Genomic DNA, 18,278 nt, shown 5'->3' on the forward strand with positions numbered 1-18,278 from the left:
GAAAAGCAAATCTTTTCTAGCACTTTTGAAAAATTTTTTTCGAAAAAAGTGCTTATTGATGTCACTGTGTCTATCCGCCCGTGGACCGGTTTAATTCCACACCTCTTTATTTCTACAGCAGAAAAGCAAAGTAGTCCCTCCAAGTTTTGACTTGAGCACTGAAGGCATTTTTTTGACTTTTTATTGTAACGAATCCATAAACATTTTTTTAAATTTTGCAAACATAGATGAGGACTTGTGTGCTTCTTATACTGCGGAATAGCATTGTTGAACTTAAAAAAAACAAAATGGCCGTTAAAATTAACCGTTATCTAAAATCGGATTTTTTAAATTTTTTATATGTTTTTCCTTCTAGATGGCAAATTAAAGGAGTTCGACATCATAAAACAAAACTATTTTTCTATACTCACGAAACTAACCCTTGAATTCATGCCATTCTGTTAACGCCTTTTTCAATTTTTCTTGTCACATCCTAAATATTTGCAATTTTTGAAACAATTTTGTCTATGAGTGAAAGTAATTATTGGCTGACTAGATTGCTCTTAAAAACAGTATTTTCAGTTGTTGAAGGGAAAAGTGCTACATTACAAACCATTGGTTTGACCAAAATTATTATTTTGTAAAATTAATAAAAATTTCATTTCAAAAATAAATTTTATTTTACATTTTGGTAAGATTAAACAATTCGTTTGTGGTTTAACCTTCATCTAAACCAAATTATTTTTTATTTTCTAAATAATTTAAAAGAAATAGAAGTTGATGGAAAATTAAGCGATAAGGAGAAAGGGCGAAATATTGCGTAACAATTTGGAACAAAAACTTTTTTTATATTTTATTTTATAAATTTCAAATTAATTTTATTATTTTATAATAAAAATTCAATTTTATTTTTAATATTAATTTTGTTTCAAAAATTTTTCTACAGCAAAAAGAAAATAGAAAAGAAAATAGAATAGAATTTTATTTAATTTTTTCTTTTTCTTCTGAGAAATTAATCATTTATCATCCTTCGCTTGAGAAAAAATCGAAAAATGTACATTTGAGTTAAAAGGTCGCTTAAAAAACATACGGAAAATGTTTAGAAATACATAATATTCATTTGGGAGTTGGCTATAAGAGTCCTTTTTTAATTTTCTTTTTGTAAAAAATTTTGAAGTTTCAACAATTTTGATATTTTCTTTTTCTAATAAATTTTGAAATTGATTTAAAAAAGAAAACTTTTCCGTTTCTTTAGCACTGCTATTATTAACATAATTTAACACATAAACGTTTTCTAGTATTTATAGAATTACTTATATCTTACTCAGTTTGAGTTAAAGATTTAAGGTTATTGTTTTTTTCGCATACATACGAACTTTCTGTATTTAATATTGGTTAGGTATTTGATATGGGTTAGTTTTTGAAAATTTATGCACATCACAAATATGTAAAGGTTTCCATTCTTTTTTTTCACTGTTATTTATTTTTTTTTTGGTTGTTGTATTAAGGTTCTTTAAAGAGATCCGCTTGAAGAATTTTTAAAAGAAATTATTGTTTTGCATAAAACACGTGTTGTAAAAAAAAAACAAAAAATTTATTTACGATTAAGAAAGAAAACAAAAATGCGAAGAACCTAATAAACATCTGACAGTCGATTAATTTTAACTATTTCTTTTGGTTTTCCTTGGGTTATGCCTTAATTTCTCAAGTTCTTGTGGGAATATTTAAATCTCTTTAAAGAATTTTTATATTTTTTGGATAATATTATGATCAAATATTCTACAGATATTGAATTAAAGAAGTAAATTGTTTTATTAGAGAAAAATTATCGAGTGTATAAGTTTTGATTGGGTTTGAAAAATTCATAGTACCTAAGATAGAGAGAGCACGAATTAGGAATTAGAATTTAACTGGCACTATTGCTTATTTGAACCAAGTTGAGTATTTAAAAAAATAGAAGTTAAAGATTGAAATTTATGATATTAGAATGACTATCAAAGGAAAAACAACAATGCAAATATTTTTTTATTTATCAAGTATTTGAAACATTGACGTTTAGAGAACGGTGAGCTTTAAATACAATGATAAAATACAATTTATTTGAGAATAAAAGTAAAATGCAATTTTATTTTTACTTTTATGTTTCCTTTACTTTCTCTTTCTTTTGATATTTTCTTTTATTTTCGAATTAATCGATTAAATTTTCTCAAATGTTTTTGTTTTAAGTATAAACGTAGGTGCTTAACAAAAAAAGTCATTTACTTCCTTGTGATTGAGGTCATTATCAAAATGAAATATGGTCAATATGAGAAGAATTGAGAGATTTGTTCAATATACATATATAAAAGTAAGTGGTCACACATAAATAAAAACGTGGCATGAGCACAATAAAAGTTTTTTATTTTACATACTTTTTATTATTCATTTCTTTCAGCATAGCTTAATATAATATTTATTAGTAGTGATGCTATATCTTGAAATTTTATTTTATGGAGAAAAAAGTTAAGTGGATTATACTAAAAAGTAGAGCAAAGAAATACAAGATCCTAATTAACTAGGCTAATTGAATGTTACTCGTATATATGGATATTGCAGGTAATTTGTTTTTCTGACTGTATTCGTATTTTCATAGTATCAAGATATAACAATATAAATTAAATTTGGTTTTAATAAAACTGGTATGATTGATGTTCTCCGATAATTTGATAACTTACATTGTCGATAAACAGAACTGATATATAAATGTGTCGCAAATGTTATGAAAGTTTGTACTAAAAGCCAAGCTTGTTGGTATATTCATAACTCAATAACTTATATTAAACAATTTCATGAAAGGAAATGAAGAACACATTTTTGTGAAGTCAATTCATACTTAAAATGCTTAAAAAAACACAAAAATAAAATATATAAACAAATATTTAGGCATGATAGATAGAACAAAATCTTAGCTAATCTAGTTTACAAGAAGAAGAATTTCGTTAAATTATGAGACAATCCATTGAAAAATTAAAAAAATGCAGTAAAACTTCACTTGATTTTGCCAATTTCCACGTGACATCTAAAATTTAGAGATAGAATTTTTATTAAAATTTATTTTTCTTCTTAGAGAGCATTATTTTAATAACAAAGTGTACTAAAGCACAAAAATACTATTTTTGAAATAGAAACACTATTTCAAGTAAATGTCAAGTAATTTTTATTACAATCGAAATTTTTTAGCATCTCTGATTTATTAGCATTGTTGATATGCTGCCATGGTAGTGACGATTGTATTATGTAAGTAATTTTTATGTTTTCTTCCTTATTTTAGCAATAAATGGAAAGTTTTGCTCATGCATAATATAGTTCAGCTATACTACGAAACATTAAATAAGTTAAGTAAAGTTTAAGATTAAATATTTTATATTAAAACCTTAACATTAAAAACCTTATTATTTTAGTTATTTAGAGATTAAGTATTAAATTTGCTTTAATTTTTCTTTAGTATATTTTCTTATTTATATTAATATGTACATAAAAAAATTCATACAGGTGTTATTATTAAAGAGAAACCACCTTTTTCACAGTGAATTGTTTCAGAATTCAATTGTTAATTACATGAATGTAAATTTATATGGAATCAGTATTATAATATTATAATGTTAAAATACCAAAATATATTAAATACCCTAATAACTTAGAAAAGTAGGGCACTTCCCGTTTCTAAAGCTAGAAGCTTTCAAAGCGAATACAAACTTAATACAGAGATTTCAAAGCTTTGAAGTTTTTAAATTATGAATGAAATATTCAGAAAATCTCCATGTTTTAAGATTACAAAATGTTTTGGTCACTGAGATTGTCTATTAAAAGCAAAAAAGAATGAATTTGAAAATTTTTACAAGTTTTAAAACTAGCTTATTTAGTTTCTATTGATTTATCAAATGAAATATTTTAAAGATAACAAATAATTATTGTACACTATTGGATAAAACTAAAAACATTTTTCCCATTCAAAAGGTAATTATATTATACAGATACGAGTATAAGATACTTTTCCGCTCTAGTAGAAACTTTTTAGGGTGAGAAGAAAAGTAAAATAAGGAAGGGGGCCTTGAACAAAGATGCATTCCACGGGACTCGTACCATTCAACGAAACATAAAATGGCGGCGTTCAACTCTATGATCCATAGAATGCTACCCACACCGATGGACAGACACGACTATAGATCAGAAGTAAACTTCATTTTGGACACGGCTGTGAAGAACGGTTATTCTACTGAACGTATTAACAAACTCATTGGGAAGAAAAAACGAAAAATTGAGCAGGAGAATATGAGCACATTGTTTAAACAGAACAGGATATTGGAAGAACAAAGAACAACATGGGCATCTTTAAGTTATGATCATCACTGTACAAACTTGATAAATAAACAACTAAGGAAACACAATATTCGGACATCGGAAACCATTAGTAAATATCAACTTGGGAGTTTGTTAAATTCGGCTAAGGATAAATTGAAGATACATGAAAGATGCGGTGTGTACAAAATCAATTGTAATAATTGCGATAAATTTTACATAGGACAAACGAAGAGACCCGTTACAACAAGACTTAAGGAACATTTAAGTGAAATAAAACGTGCAAGGAGAGTAGGATTTAACCGGATTTTCGATTCTATGGTTGCAAAACACATTTATGAAACGGACCACACAATCACGAAAGATAACTTAAAGGTAATAAAAGAGGTAAAAGGAAAACACAGGAGAGAAGTTCATGAAAGCATGCAGATATACAAATCAAACAAGGACTGCCTACTAAACGCGGACGAAGGTAACGCGGCTACTTGGCTCTTTAAATTAATTATTTGACCAGTTTTAAGGTTTAAAACAGGTATAAATTTAGTTTGTAAATAATAAAAAAAAAAAAAAAAAAAATAAATAATCAAATTCTAGATTAAGTCAGGTAGATTATATTAAGTCAGGTATAATATTCCTAATTTTAATAGATTTCAATTTTTATTGTTTGTTGTCTTAATTAGAAGAAAATCAGCTTTGATAAAGTGCGTATGTAGCGCACGAAATATATTAGCGAAAAATAAAAGTATTTTATTCCGAATAAAAGGAAGTTTTCTTTTCACACCAATAAAAAAAAAAAAAAAAAAAATTATATTTCGGAAAAATTATCAACCATTGGAAAAAAAAAAATTTTTGAAGGAAGGGGGCCCCCAAATATACAAATCGTATCCGCTATACTCTCTAAAAGTTAGAACTTCATGTGAAAAGAAAAAACATTTTATGAGTTTACAAGTTTATTGTTAAAGTTTCGTTGGAATCTCAATTTTTATAATACATGACATTAAAATATCTATTAATTACATTATGCTTTCTTTAATTTTAAAATAATATTTTCAATTTATTAAATGCATAGATGATAAACAAAAATAATTTATATAAACACTCAGCATAAAATTTTAAAATGAAATAAATGTCATAAAATTAAAAAGACAAAACAGGACCTCAATGAAAATAAAGTACGCATATAAGAATAATACAAAAATTTCGATATGTCTTCGTTATAACTGCAAAATAAAATCCTTCGGGATTTCTTTGAATGTATACTCTGATATAAAGTATGATATGTACATGCACCATTACTGTTTATAACGATTATATAACGTTTTTCTCTTTTTTTTCTTGATTAAATGATGGCAGAATGAAGACTAAAAAATAAAATTTTTGGGGAATGTAAGCCCAGATTGACGTTGCTCCTTCCTATTTATTTTGAAAATTTTTTTGATTTTTTTTTCTTTTTATTATCCTTGAAGATTTATTTTATTTTTATTAAGAACAACGTGCTGTTAATTTTAAAATAAAAACAACAACAATAAAAATAAGAAAAACTACGGTAATAGAATGGCAACGACAAGGAACAAAAAAATATATTCATAGTTGAATACCAACAGAAGGATTGTAAAGTAGCACGTTTCCCTTGAATAAGTTATAAAAACCGTTTTTAAAAATAATCTACTGCATTATTTAATGTACATACTTTCATTCATATACCAAAACGTATATTGAATTATTGCATACATTTAGGATTTAGTAATGGTCGAATCCATTTAAGTTAAGATATGTAAGTGAGTTAATATGATTATAAAGCTACAAAATCAAAAAAGTAACTCGTATAATATAGAGTAATAATTTTGTTTTTAATTTCGCTGAATTTTTCGTTAGTTTTTATAGAAATGCTTTTATAGCAGTTTGCGTTATTTTGGAGGGTTGGCGGTGGAAAATAATTTCCTTCTAATGTATAAACTATTTATTACTTTCCAAAAGTTAGTATTTAACAATAACTTGCAGGCTCCAAAGTCTTTTGAATTGTCCAAAGGCTGTTGAATTGCAGGCTTCAAAGGCTGTTAGAAAATTGTCAATAATTTGGAAGGAAAATGGGTTTCAGAGAAATGTCAATTTCAACCACCATTTCGTCATTTTAAAGCATAATTATGCCGTATCGCGAATCGTGATAAAAGAAGCCAGTTACTACATTTCTCCTTTTGAAGAATATAAAATATATTTTCATAAAATAAATAATCAGTAACGGATTTTTTAGGACTTAGAGGATATTACTTTTAGAGTATGGACAGAGTGAAACTAATAAGAATTTTTTTTCCAATTTCTTTGGAAAATTGCTAAAAACGATATAAAACAATAAAAATAAATTTCATTTTTTCTTTTTTGTTTTCTTATTTACAGGATATCAAATTTTCTAAAAAAAAAACAAACAAAAAAACAAAAAATAAAGATTTTAATATGAAGTTTTGATGATGATTTTCAGCTTCCAGCTTACAAGTATTCTTATATGTGTAACATAGGAGAATAGCAAACATAAAGTTGCGGATGATACGGTATTCTTATTGTGTTTAATACGGTTGTTGTGATTGTTGTTGTAATTTTTCGTTTTTATGTAGCCGTTTATCGTGATATAAATTTTGTTTGTTTTTTTTTTTTTTTAAAGAAGAAAGAGTGTTCTCTTTTATAGAATGATTTAATCACAAAAAATTTTTGGTAAAATAAAAACGAAAAACCCAATTACGCACTCTTTGTGCTATGTATGTGTTTAAACTGTATATGCATATGGTTTAGCAAGTGTACGTGGTATATGTGTAGGTATATGGACTTGAAGGAAAAAACAAAAAAATCCTTTCTCTAATATTCTAACATTTAAGTAATATTTTTTTTTTATTTCGTATCGTATAAATATTCCGAAAGATATTAAATTATGACAGCAATAAATTTTATTATGAGATGGTGATGCCACCACTGCCATGGAGGCTTAAATTTAATTTATACTTATATTATTTGTTGATCAGTCATTTTTTATTTATTTATTTAAAGAAATATTTGTTCGTATATAGCTGCTTGCATTTCAATTTATGAGTTTAAAAGGATATTGGCATAGTAATATGTATAAGTGCATACGAAATATTAATTTAAATAAAAGGTTATAATAGTAAATTATATGGAATTCTCTCTTAATAGATTTAGTAGACCTTTTTAAAATTTTATATAAAAACTTGTATTTCATGTTATTTATTTTATAATTCTTTAACCGAAGTTAATCGAATAATTTTTCAAATTAATTTCGTAATGAAATCCACTTAATTACAACAATGCAATTACAACAATTAACTCAGTAACTTCATAAGCCTATATGAAAATTAGACGTTGACTTTAACTCATAAGTAATACAGTAATATTTTACAAACACCTCAGATCGAGTGGTTTCTTTTATTTATTCTTTTATATAATACTATATTGACACATTTTAGAATTGCCAAATACTGTTTCCTTAAAAATATATAGCTCAATTTTGTGTATAGGAATATTCCTATAAGTTTATACTGTTATATTTATCTCGTAGTAAACCATAAACGATTAAAAACTTTCGAGTAAAAATAAAATTTTCCTTACACCTTAGAAAACTCTTTAAAAAAAACATTAAAGAAGATAAAAATGAGTTTTTAAAGATTAATACTCAAAACTTCATATATCGAGATATCTTACTATTTAGAAATCTAATATTAAAATAGGTTGGAATAACATAATATAGAAAAAGAATTCCTAAAATAAGGTAAGTAACAAAAAATTATAAAAACTTTAACTATGAGTTTTAAATTTGAATATTTCTAAATTTTTATACTAAAAAATTTTGGTTTCACAAACTAAGGAAAACGAAGAATACAAAAATATGTAAAAATAAAATGTATTTATGTATGCGTTATATAGTTTAACTATAACATAATATAATGTTCTTACCTCTTGTAACAAATCCATTAAGCTACTTGCTTCACCTGGATAAAAATCTGTATGTCTTCTGATTGTGAATTCTAAGCACGATTTCAAAATTGTTGAACAATTTGTTTTCTGATAGCCTAATGTTAAAGCTCGAAACTAAAGAATCAATATTTTAAGAGAAAAGCAGATAAGAATATTAGTAAATTTTAGAATATGAAGTAGTTTTTACATGTATGGGTCCCACATAATGGTGGCACATTAGAATACTAAAATTTTAATAAATTTAAATAACAATGAATGAAATGGAATAAAAGGTGACACTTTTTATGTTAATATTCTGTTAAATAGGCAAAAAATATAAATAATATTTAGTAAAAAATAAAAAAAACGGTAAACATGAAAACTAGGCAACATAAAGAAAAGCACAAACCCAAACATATTAAAGGATATTGTAATCCATTAAAAATAGGATGAGATTTTGAGAAATAAAAACAAAATGTTGAAATTTTCGTATTGTTTTGAATGAACACATGTGTGTGCTTCTACTTTAAAGGACTTGTTTTTAAAGATTTTTAAAAGTTTTTTTAACAAAATAAATTACAAGCTAAAGAATGAGTCATGTATAAGTATAATAGTATATTATAGAATAGTAATTTGGACAAGCATAAAAAATATATAAAATTGATAAAAATTTATGTTTTCCGGAAGTTTAAAAATAAAGTATTATATTTTGGAGACAGTAGAATATTAAATTGGATCAATAATAATCTAACATGTATACATACATGTAGTGCATACGTAATTTATTTTACTAAGCAGATACATAAATGTATGTCTTTTAGAATTGTGATAAGCTCTTCCTTGTATATTTTTTTATAGTTCATTAAATATATTAAGCCATTAAAGACTAAATATTCTGTATAACAATATACTTATTTCAAATCGTTTATGTTTATGAAACATAATTATATTATATTATAAACATGCTACATACGAGTATATCATAAAAATTTCAAAGGGTTCAAAATAATTCATTTCAGCATCAATCTATGGAGGTGTACCCCTTACGTTAAAAGCTCAATTGAAATTTGTTCAAGCACTTCTTTTTTTATACCCTGCACTTCGTGAAGGGTATATTAACTTTGGTATGGAGTTTGTAACTACTTGAAGGAGTCATCTGCGGTATGGACATATATATATATTCCTGATCAGCGTAAAATTCTGCGTTGATTTAGACATGTCCGTCCGTCCGTCCGTCCGTCCGTCCGATCGCACGATAACTCAAAAACGAATATTGCAATCGACACCAAACTTTCACAAGTTGTTTCTTTTGTGCCAAGGACGAACCCTATTGTTATTGGACCAATTCGGACAACGGGTTCGGGTAGCTGCCATACAACTCAAAGAGTTTATTTTAATTATTTCAAAAACTAATAAAGGTACAAATATAGAATTTTGTATACATGTGTCCAATTATATTCTACTTATGCTCTAAAAATTTTAATGAGATAGCTGCACGGGTTCGGGTGGCTGCCATACAACTCCAAAAGTAAATTTTTTATATTCGGCAAAATAATAAAGTCAGATTCATGAAACTTGGCAGTCGTGTGTCCAATTATAGGTCAAAGATATTTCTGAAGTTTTGGTGGAATTGCTTGACAGGTTCGAGCAGCTCTCATACAAGTCCAAAAGCTTATTTTAAATATTTGGAAAAATAATAAAGTCAGATTCATGAAACTTGGCAGTTGTGTGTCCAATTATAGGTCAAAGATATTTCTGTAGTTTTGGTGGAATTGCTTGACAGGTTCGAGTGGCTCCCATACAAGTCCAAAAGCTTATTTTAAATATTTGGAAAAGTAATAAAGTTAGATTCTTGAAACTTGGCAGTTGTGTGTCCAATTATAGATCAGATATATTAGCGAAGTTTTAGTGGAATTGCTTGGCAGGTTCGGGTACCTGCCATACAACTCCAAAAGCTAATTTTAAATATTTGGAAAAATAATAAAGACAGATTCATGAAACTTGGCAGTTGTGTGTCCAATTATAGGTCAAAGATATTTCTGAAGTTTTGGTGGAATTGCTTGACAGATTCGAGTGGCTCCCATACAAGTCCAAAAACTAATTTTAAATATTTGGAAAAATAATAAAGTCAGATTCACGAAACTTGTGTGTTCAGTTATAGATCAGACATATCCGTGAAGTTTCTATAGAATGGTTTCACAGGTTTGAGTAATTGCTATACAACAACGAAAGGTGCAGGGTATAATTCAATCGGTTCATACCGACTGAAACGTTTTTACTTGTTTTACTTTTCTTTCAAATAAAACTATTTTTTGCTTTATTATTTTGAAAAATTAAAAAATAATATTTACAAATAATATTTTATTAATTTTTGTGTTTAGAATTGAAGTATATCAATGAAATTGACTTCAAAAAATTTTGAAAGCAAAGCTTAAAATAATTTTATAAAATGAAATAATTGCAGCATATCAGTGTTTTTAATGATTCTGATAAATTTAAAAAATGCTATTTATACTGCTTGTCTTTAATTATACTTTACCTCAGTTAAAAGTTTACTTAATTGATTTGGTATACAATTAGAGAAATCTGGTTGCAACCATGTTGAGTTCGATACAGATCTTTGTTCGCATATTCTTTTAGAATATCCTTCATAGTTTGGTGGGCATTCTCCAATAATTTCAGCTCCAGGTGCAGCTGATTGCCAATTAATATTATAACGTTGCTCCGTAGGACACATTTGTATAACACCTTTATCTATAACTGTTATATAAACACTTTTGGAAACTGGTGAAACACTATTCGAAACAATACACATGTATTCAGCAGATTTCTGAAATAGAAAAATAAAATAAAGTGTTACTAAAATTAAGGAGTCCAAGGAAATTAAAGAAAATAATTGAAAAAATAAAAATTATCATCACAATTTGGACCATTGAAATTAAAAATTAATTTAAAAAATTTTTTCTTCATCTTTAATTTCTTTATTATTAACTATTAATTTAACATTTTAAAATTCTGCAATAACGCCTATAAATAACTTTCCAAAAAAAAGAAATTATTCAGGCTTCAATTTATCGAGAAATTGATGAAAAAATGATTTATGATTTTCATTTTTAATTTGACAAAAATTGAAAGTTCCAGAAATTGAATGTCTTTTTTTTCATTTATTTATTTCTTTCGAGTTTATATTAAACTTTTATATTAATGTATAAATGTAAAAAAATAATATGTCTGCATGTGCACATGTACATGTGTATGTTCTTAGAATTGTTCAATTTGCAACAAAGTGAAATGAAAAAAACAAAATTACATTTCGAAACATTAAAATTCAATTTGAGAAATGTCCTTGAAAGATTATTAAAAATGAATATAAAAAAATCGAAAATTTCAATTGATTCCTTTGAAGGTTCTCCAATGAGGGTGATGTTATTTATAAATACAAGATTTAGTGCTCGCTTTGCACGTGTCAGTTTCTTTACGAACAGAAAGTTTTTAGTATACTAAACAACATTCTACTCTATCTCTAATTTTTTCGCGTTATAATGTTTTTTCTCTATATTCTAAACAATTTCGTTATTTTCCAATCCATTGCTTAAGATTACAATGTATTTTTTTTAGGTTTATAATGTTTAATAAAAAATTTTAATTATATATTTTTAATTTAACAATTTTTTCTTATGTGTTAACATAATTTAGCTTTTACTTAGTTTTCTTTCATTAATTTCTTATTTAATAACCTTATACAGAAGATACTGATAAATGTGTGTATGCTTTAATAAAGACTCACCTGAATATTTTTTATTTTTAATATACTACCATCTGGATATAAATCTTCCCACATTGATGTACTGGGATCTGATTGAAATAGGACACCATTACGTGTCCAACTATATCCAAGACTTCCATGATGACGGTGATTATTATAGTTATGTGCTGGTGACAGGCAACGTACATTCAATGAATCACCTCGATACACAGTTATACTAGCTGGATCAACAATCAGATGGGGCGGTGTTTGAATATAAACATGCGTTGATTGACATTGTTCTACTCCCCAATCAATTACCTAAAAAGGAAAAGAATATTGAGAAAAAAAAAAAAAAAAAGAATATTGAAGCATTAATGTGAAACAAGGATTCATAGTTGAAATTTTGATCATTGTAAGAGAAACAACAACAAAGAAAAAACGTGATAATGAAATCATGATTTTGATTGATTAAGTTATAACATATAGACGCTTTCTTCAACAGAATTTTTAAGGCTCTGTACTGAAAAGTACGCATAATAACATGTTTGGTATGAATAAGAGGAAAAAGAAATTTGACAAAATTGAAATTGGTCCCTAATTTATTGGTTGTGTCGAAAGTCTTATTATTCACAAAGTTTTCTGAAAACAAAATCTGTTTGAGTACAGAAAACAAAAAATAAAAAAAATAAACGATTTATGCTTAATTTGCCTTTTTTCGATTATTTTCTCAAAAAGGAAGGAAATAACTTTATTTTCGAAATAATTGATTTTTGCTATTAAATAATATCGAAAATATTAATAATGTTAGTAATTTTAATAGAAAATGACCACAACATGTTAAATCAGTTTCTATAAATTTTGTATTTAGGCAAATTATGAATTTAGGAAAATTGTTATTTGTCAAATTAAAACCAACGTGAATGAAGGAAAATAAATTAATAACATTTACCTCTGAGCAAAATTTCCAGAATTCATTTCGTGCAATCCAATTAATAAATTGGGTTGATTTTAATTATAATAGCATAATTTATTTAATTGTAAAATTATTCCAAACTATAAGGGAAAAACTAAATCATTTAGAAGTTTACTTTTAAGTCAATGACGATAAAGACATGAAATTTCAAAGGAATTCACTAAAATTATTTAAAAAATGAAGTTGAGACTTTAATAATTTTGCCACAATACCTATAACCATCAATCGAATGCAAACTGGAATTGTTTTCAGGATTTGTACTGTGTAAATTTTTTAGTAAAGTGATCATATATAAAACTTTAGAGAGGTTTATGATTTATAGATTTTTTGATCATATTTAATGGACATAATAAAAAATTGGTTTAAAAATTTTATGTTGTAACTTGCAACCAAAATATTTTATTAAATTTTTATTTAATAGTGAAATTTTCTCACTTATATTAAGGTAAACGAAGTTGTGAAAATATTCAGAGGGCCTGAAAATAAGATGTTAATTATCGTTTGTTTTTAACACTTTTCTAAAAAAATTTTTAAAAAAAGTGCTTATTAGTTTCACTGTGTCCGTCCATCCGTCCGTCTGACCGTGTGTCTGTTTACAAAACTTCTATACCCTCGAAGACAGAAACCTGAAATTTTATATGTACGCATAGATCTTTACTAGAAACTTATTTTCGTAGAATAACGCATTTTTACCTATCTCCCTCTCCTAAAAGTTATACCCTCACAAATCCCTAAAAATACCGTTTTTCAACCATTTATTATAGTAAAACCATATAAATTTTTCAAATTTTGCAAAGGCAGAAAAACTGTGGGTTGCTTCTTCTATCATCACGGCATACTATATTTGAACTTTAAAAAACCAAAATGGTCCTTAAAATTTACCGTTATATAAAATGCGTTTTTTTCCTAATTTTTGTTGTCGTTTTTCTCCTAAACTCCAGGTTTTAAAAGTCTGAATTCTCCGCCCCCTCTCAAGTTATCACCTCACAAAATTTGTAAAATTTGAATATTTGGCACCTTATATTAGCAAAACCGCAAGCTTTTCCAAATTTCTATAGACGCAGATAGGTAACGGTAAGTTCTATGCCATTAATTATAAAAATATAGTTATTTTTCTGAATTCATAAAATTAACCCTTAAAATCAAGCATTATGTTAACCCCTCCTTAAATTAATTTTTGCTTTAAATATATGCAATCCTAGAAATAGTTTCGAATATGAATGAAAATAATTTTAATAGTGTGGTAGGTATACATCGAGTATTTTCACTTGTTGAAGGGAAAAGTGCTACAAACCATTGGTTTGACTCAACTTTATTCTTTCTCAATAATCTTTTTAAACGTTTAGCTCAAGTTAAGAGATTTAGATAAAAAATTAATTTTTTAATTTTTTATACGTCCGAAAGTTCTTATGTTGTTTAGAAGTGCTTTTTCCAGATATTTTCATTATGTTTATAGATTATGTTGAATTTTGTATAAACAAATGAAAAATAAAAATTAAAAATTTTGTTCTTTTACTGCATTTTCTATATCAATTTGTTATGCTTATTATGGAATCTTAAGAAAAAAGAGGGAAATAATTTTCAATTTGAATGAAATAATAAAATAATGAAATTTTTTTGATTGAAAATTATTGTTTTTTAGTTCGGAAGATTACGATTAGAAACTAAATTGAAAAGTGAAAAGAAAAAAGAATTTCAGTCGACTTGATTCATTACTAAATTATTTATCCTTATATCCTTTTCTTTTACCATCTTCCATTTTTACGCATTAAATATAAAACACAAACAGAGAAAATCCCCACATTCCTTTCATTTCCCACCATCTTTTTCTTTTTTATTATTCTCTGTACAAAATTCTTCACCTAAAATTTGTTTTTTTTTTCCTTTTGTTTTTAATCAGAGAGATTTTCTAGATGTCTGACTTAAATTATTTAATTTGTTGAACAATATGCTTTGTTGCGTTCTTTTGCTTATTTACTCGTCCACATTTGTTTTATTGTGTATATAACACCACAACACCATATTATCATTCTGCGTCTCGTCACCACCATAATATTCTGATCAGTAGAAGTACAATTTTGCTACAGAACCATGGAACGTTCTGTAGTAAGACCGAAATAAAAAATATACAAACAAAAAAAAACATAATGGAAAATGAAAAGTTAAAATTTAGAGCATTAAATTTTTTCCTGGAGCATTGGCACACATATACAAATATATAAAAGAGAAAAGCGTTAAACAAATAAAATATAAATAAAAAAGTTCTTAAATTAATAAAATAAAAAGAGGAAGAAAAAATTTATATTTGTATATTCATAAGATAAACTTGAGACAAAGGCAACAATAATTTAGAAAAGAAATTAGTAGAAAAAGCCTTAGAAAAAATTTAGAAAAGTGTATAGTAAATCTAAACGTACTTTATTTTCAACTTTGATGTTAAAAAATCTTTTATTGTTTGGAATGGGTTCTTGTAGAAGCTGTTTATAATAATAAGTTTTTTTCCTAAAACATCAAAATGGGCATACCTCTACAGAATAAATAGGAAGATAATTCTGCGCAACAAGATAAAAACAAGGGAAATCAAAATATTTATAATATATTAGAAGTTGAGTCATATGATAAAGGATATGCACAGACAAGTTTGAATTGAATAATATAATTTTTAAAGGCTCTTATAACTTTAACTCCAATTTGCCTGTATTTGCCAACTAAATCTCACGTACATAATTAAATGTGACTATGATTCCTTGGAGATTTCTGTTATTATATGTTTAGGGGGTTAATTAACGGAATTTAATATTCTGTAAACCTTCCAAGAATACAGAAAGTGAATTTCTAGCATGAACGCAATTTTGGTAGAATGTTATTTATTTTAAAAATTGCAATACTTTTTCTAAATTCAGAAGCATGGATTTCTTTTAACTTCTGAAGAATATCCAGCAAGTAGGTATTGTGATAGTATTTAATTTTTTCATAATGTGATTGCTATAAGAATTTGATTTATAATTTGAGTCATTGAATCCTATTATAATTAAGTATAACAGAACAATTATCAATAAATAATATAAAGTTGTAATACAACATCATAAATGTGTACAATGTGTGTTTCACAAGCTGATGTTTTATATATTATTTCCTGGATTTACAAACATTAATAAATAAATCTTTCATTTCTAAACTTTCAGATGATTTAGAGTTATTTTCCATATTAAGGTATATTTTAGCAAACATGTTATATAAAAAATTTTAAAGGTACTTGGAGTTCATCTTTAAACTTTATCTTGTCCAGTATTTAGAACTGAGTATTAAAATATTGAAAACAAGACTCACTTTTTCAAAAAATTTCTTCTTGAAATAATAATTGTTTTCAAATATTAGCTTCGTCGTCTCCAATACTTGTTAAATGATTTCAATAAATTTGTAATTGATCCTTAATAGTGGGAGAATTAAGAATAAAACGCTTTCAGCTTGCTTGTAAATTAGGTTATTAAATAATTTCATAATTTTTCTTAAAAATGAACACAATAAGGAAGCAAAAAAACATTTCTTTGCTTCATTTTTATAAAACAAAGAAAAAAAAAACTTTTATAATTTTCTTTTGGTTATAAAAATTTATCATAAATTTTTTCCCCAAATTTTCAATGTAAAATGGAAAATTCTTCAATTTTTTTGATGAAATGAAAGGGAAAAAATGATTTTTTTTCCTTTTGCCTTTTATTATTTAATTTTTTTTTGTTTCAATGTTGTTGTTTTAATTGAATGCTCGCTCCAGAGTATTTAATGACTGATAAACTTGATAATTTAAAATTATTATCAAAATGCGATGAGACGCAAGAGAGGCGATGCGATCAACGATTCAAAAATGAGTGAATATTATTTCTTTTTCTTGAATTAAAGGGGGAGAAAATTTATTAAATCATCGTTAAACATCATGTTGTTTTTGTATTCTTACAAAAGAGAGAAAAGCACATAAAACAAAACATAATAACGTTAATTAGAAGTTGGTAATAAAGTTGGATTTTAACTTTTAAGTACGGTAACCTTAATTTTCTTCCCAGAATAATAAAAATTAAAAAAAAAATTATCTTTTTGTTAAAATCAAAATTTTTGCAGTTATTTTGTAGACGGTTGACAAAGAATCATTTAACAAAGAGGAATTATTCATAATCATAAAGTCAAGAGGAAAACTTTATGGAAAGAGAAATTCATTTGTAATTCGGGACGCATGAATTTATTAAATTGCATTTTGCAGTATTCTACAAAATATTGATAATTTTTATAATAATACAAAATATGTGAAACTCAGTAAGTTAAATTATTCGCAGTGCAGTGAAAATTTTTGGAGGCAAAATAAGAAAAAATTATAATTTATTTTTTCGTTTTTATAAGGACATGAAGATTTTCATTTACAAAACAATTTAATTAAAGAAATGTTTAAGTTTAATTTATAAAAGAAATTAGAAAAATATCAGTAATATAAACAAGTTTTAAATGCTTAAAGAAAAATTTAGCGTGCTTTTTATATAAAAATTATTGATATTGTGGAAACTGCTACAGGTCATATTAAATATTATCACAAATTATTTATTTTCCAATTATATTCTGGCAAGAAGATGCAATAGAATAACGGCTAATGATCAGAGTTTAAATTTTGGTTGATTCTCTAAATATCAAATTCTATGCTGTTTAAAATTCAACCCATATTTTATTTAAATAAAAAATATTTTCAATATTTCCCTATAGTAGAAAAATGCGATTGCTTTCATGTTATGTCAAACTCGTCTTAGATTTCAATTTTCGATTTAATTTAGTTTTGATTTGAAAAAAGTTCATATAATTTTAATTGATGTTTTTGCAAATGTTTGGGTTTCGAAGATACCAAAACTAAGAATTAAACAACAATTGTTCTTACTTTATTTAAAAGAGAAACCAGAAACCCATTGAAGATATAAATAATTTTTTTTTAATTGATTAACATTGTTTGCCTTAAAAATTAGGTAGGTAATCAAATCTACATATAGGAACTTTGAATTTTTCGTTGAAAATTTTTTAAAAATTTCTATATTGCAATAATTTGTAGATTCACTTCAGATCAGAGGTTCACAAACTTTTTTCGTGTTTTTGAATTTTTGATAGAACCCTTGATACTTATTTAATTAAATTCATATCGTTTTGTAGACCTCTAGCATGTCTTCATGGACTACTGAGGGTCTGTATAGACCGCTTTGGGAATTACTGCTTAAGATTAAAAACCCTAATAATTTTAGTGTTATTACAGCAATG

General features: G+C 25.9%; 1 protein-coding gene across 1 annotated transcript in view; it reads right to left on the reverse strand.

The window, feature by feature from the left end:
* LOC129612381 (uncharacterized) overlaps positions 1-18,278 on the reverse strand; it is a 165,775-nt gene that overhangs the window by 67,051 nt on the left and 80,446 nt on the right. The window contains exons 6-8 of the mRNA XM_055525941.1: positions 12,062-12,340; positions 10,814-11,104; positions 8,275-8,409 (exon numbers count right to left, since the gene is read on the reverse strand). Of these exons, the coding sequence (XP_055381916.1) occupies positions 8,275-8,409; positions 10,814-11,104; positions 12,062-12,340 (705 nt within the window). The remainder of the gene's footprint in view (positions 1-8,274; positions 8,410-10,813; positions 11,105-12,061; positions 12,341-18,278) is intronic.

This window comes from Condylostylus longicornis, unplaced genomic scaffold, assembly GCF_029603195.1.
Source record: "Condylostylus longicornis isolate FDR11 unplaced genomic scaffold, ASM2960319v2 ptg000072l, whole genome shotgun sequence".
NCBI lineage: Eukaryota > Metazoa > Arthropoda > Insecta > Diptera > Dolichopodidae > Condylostylus > Condylostylus longicornis.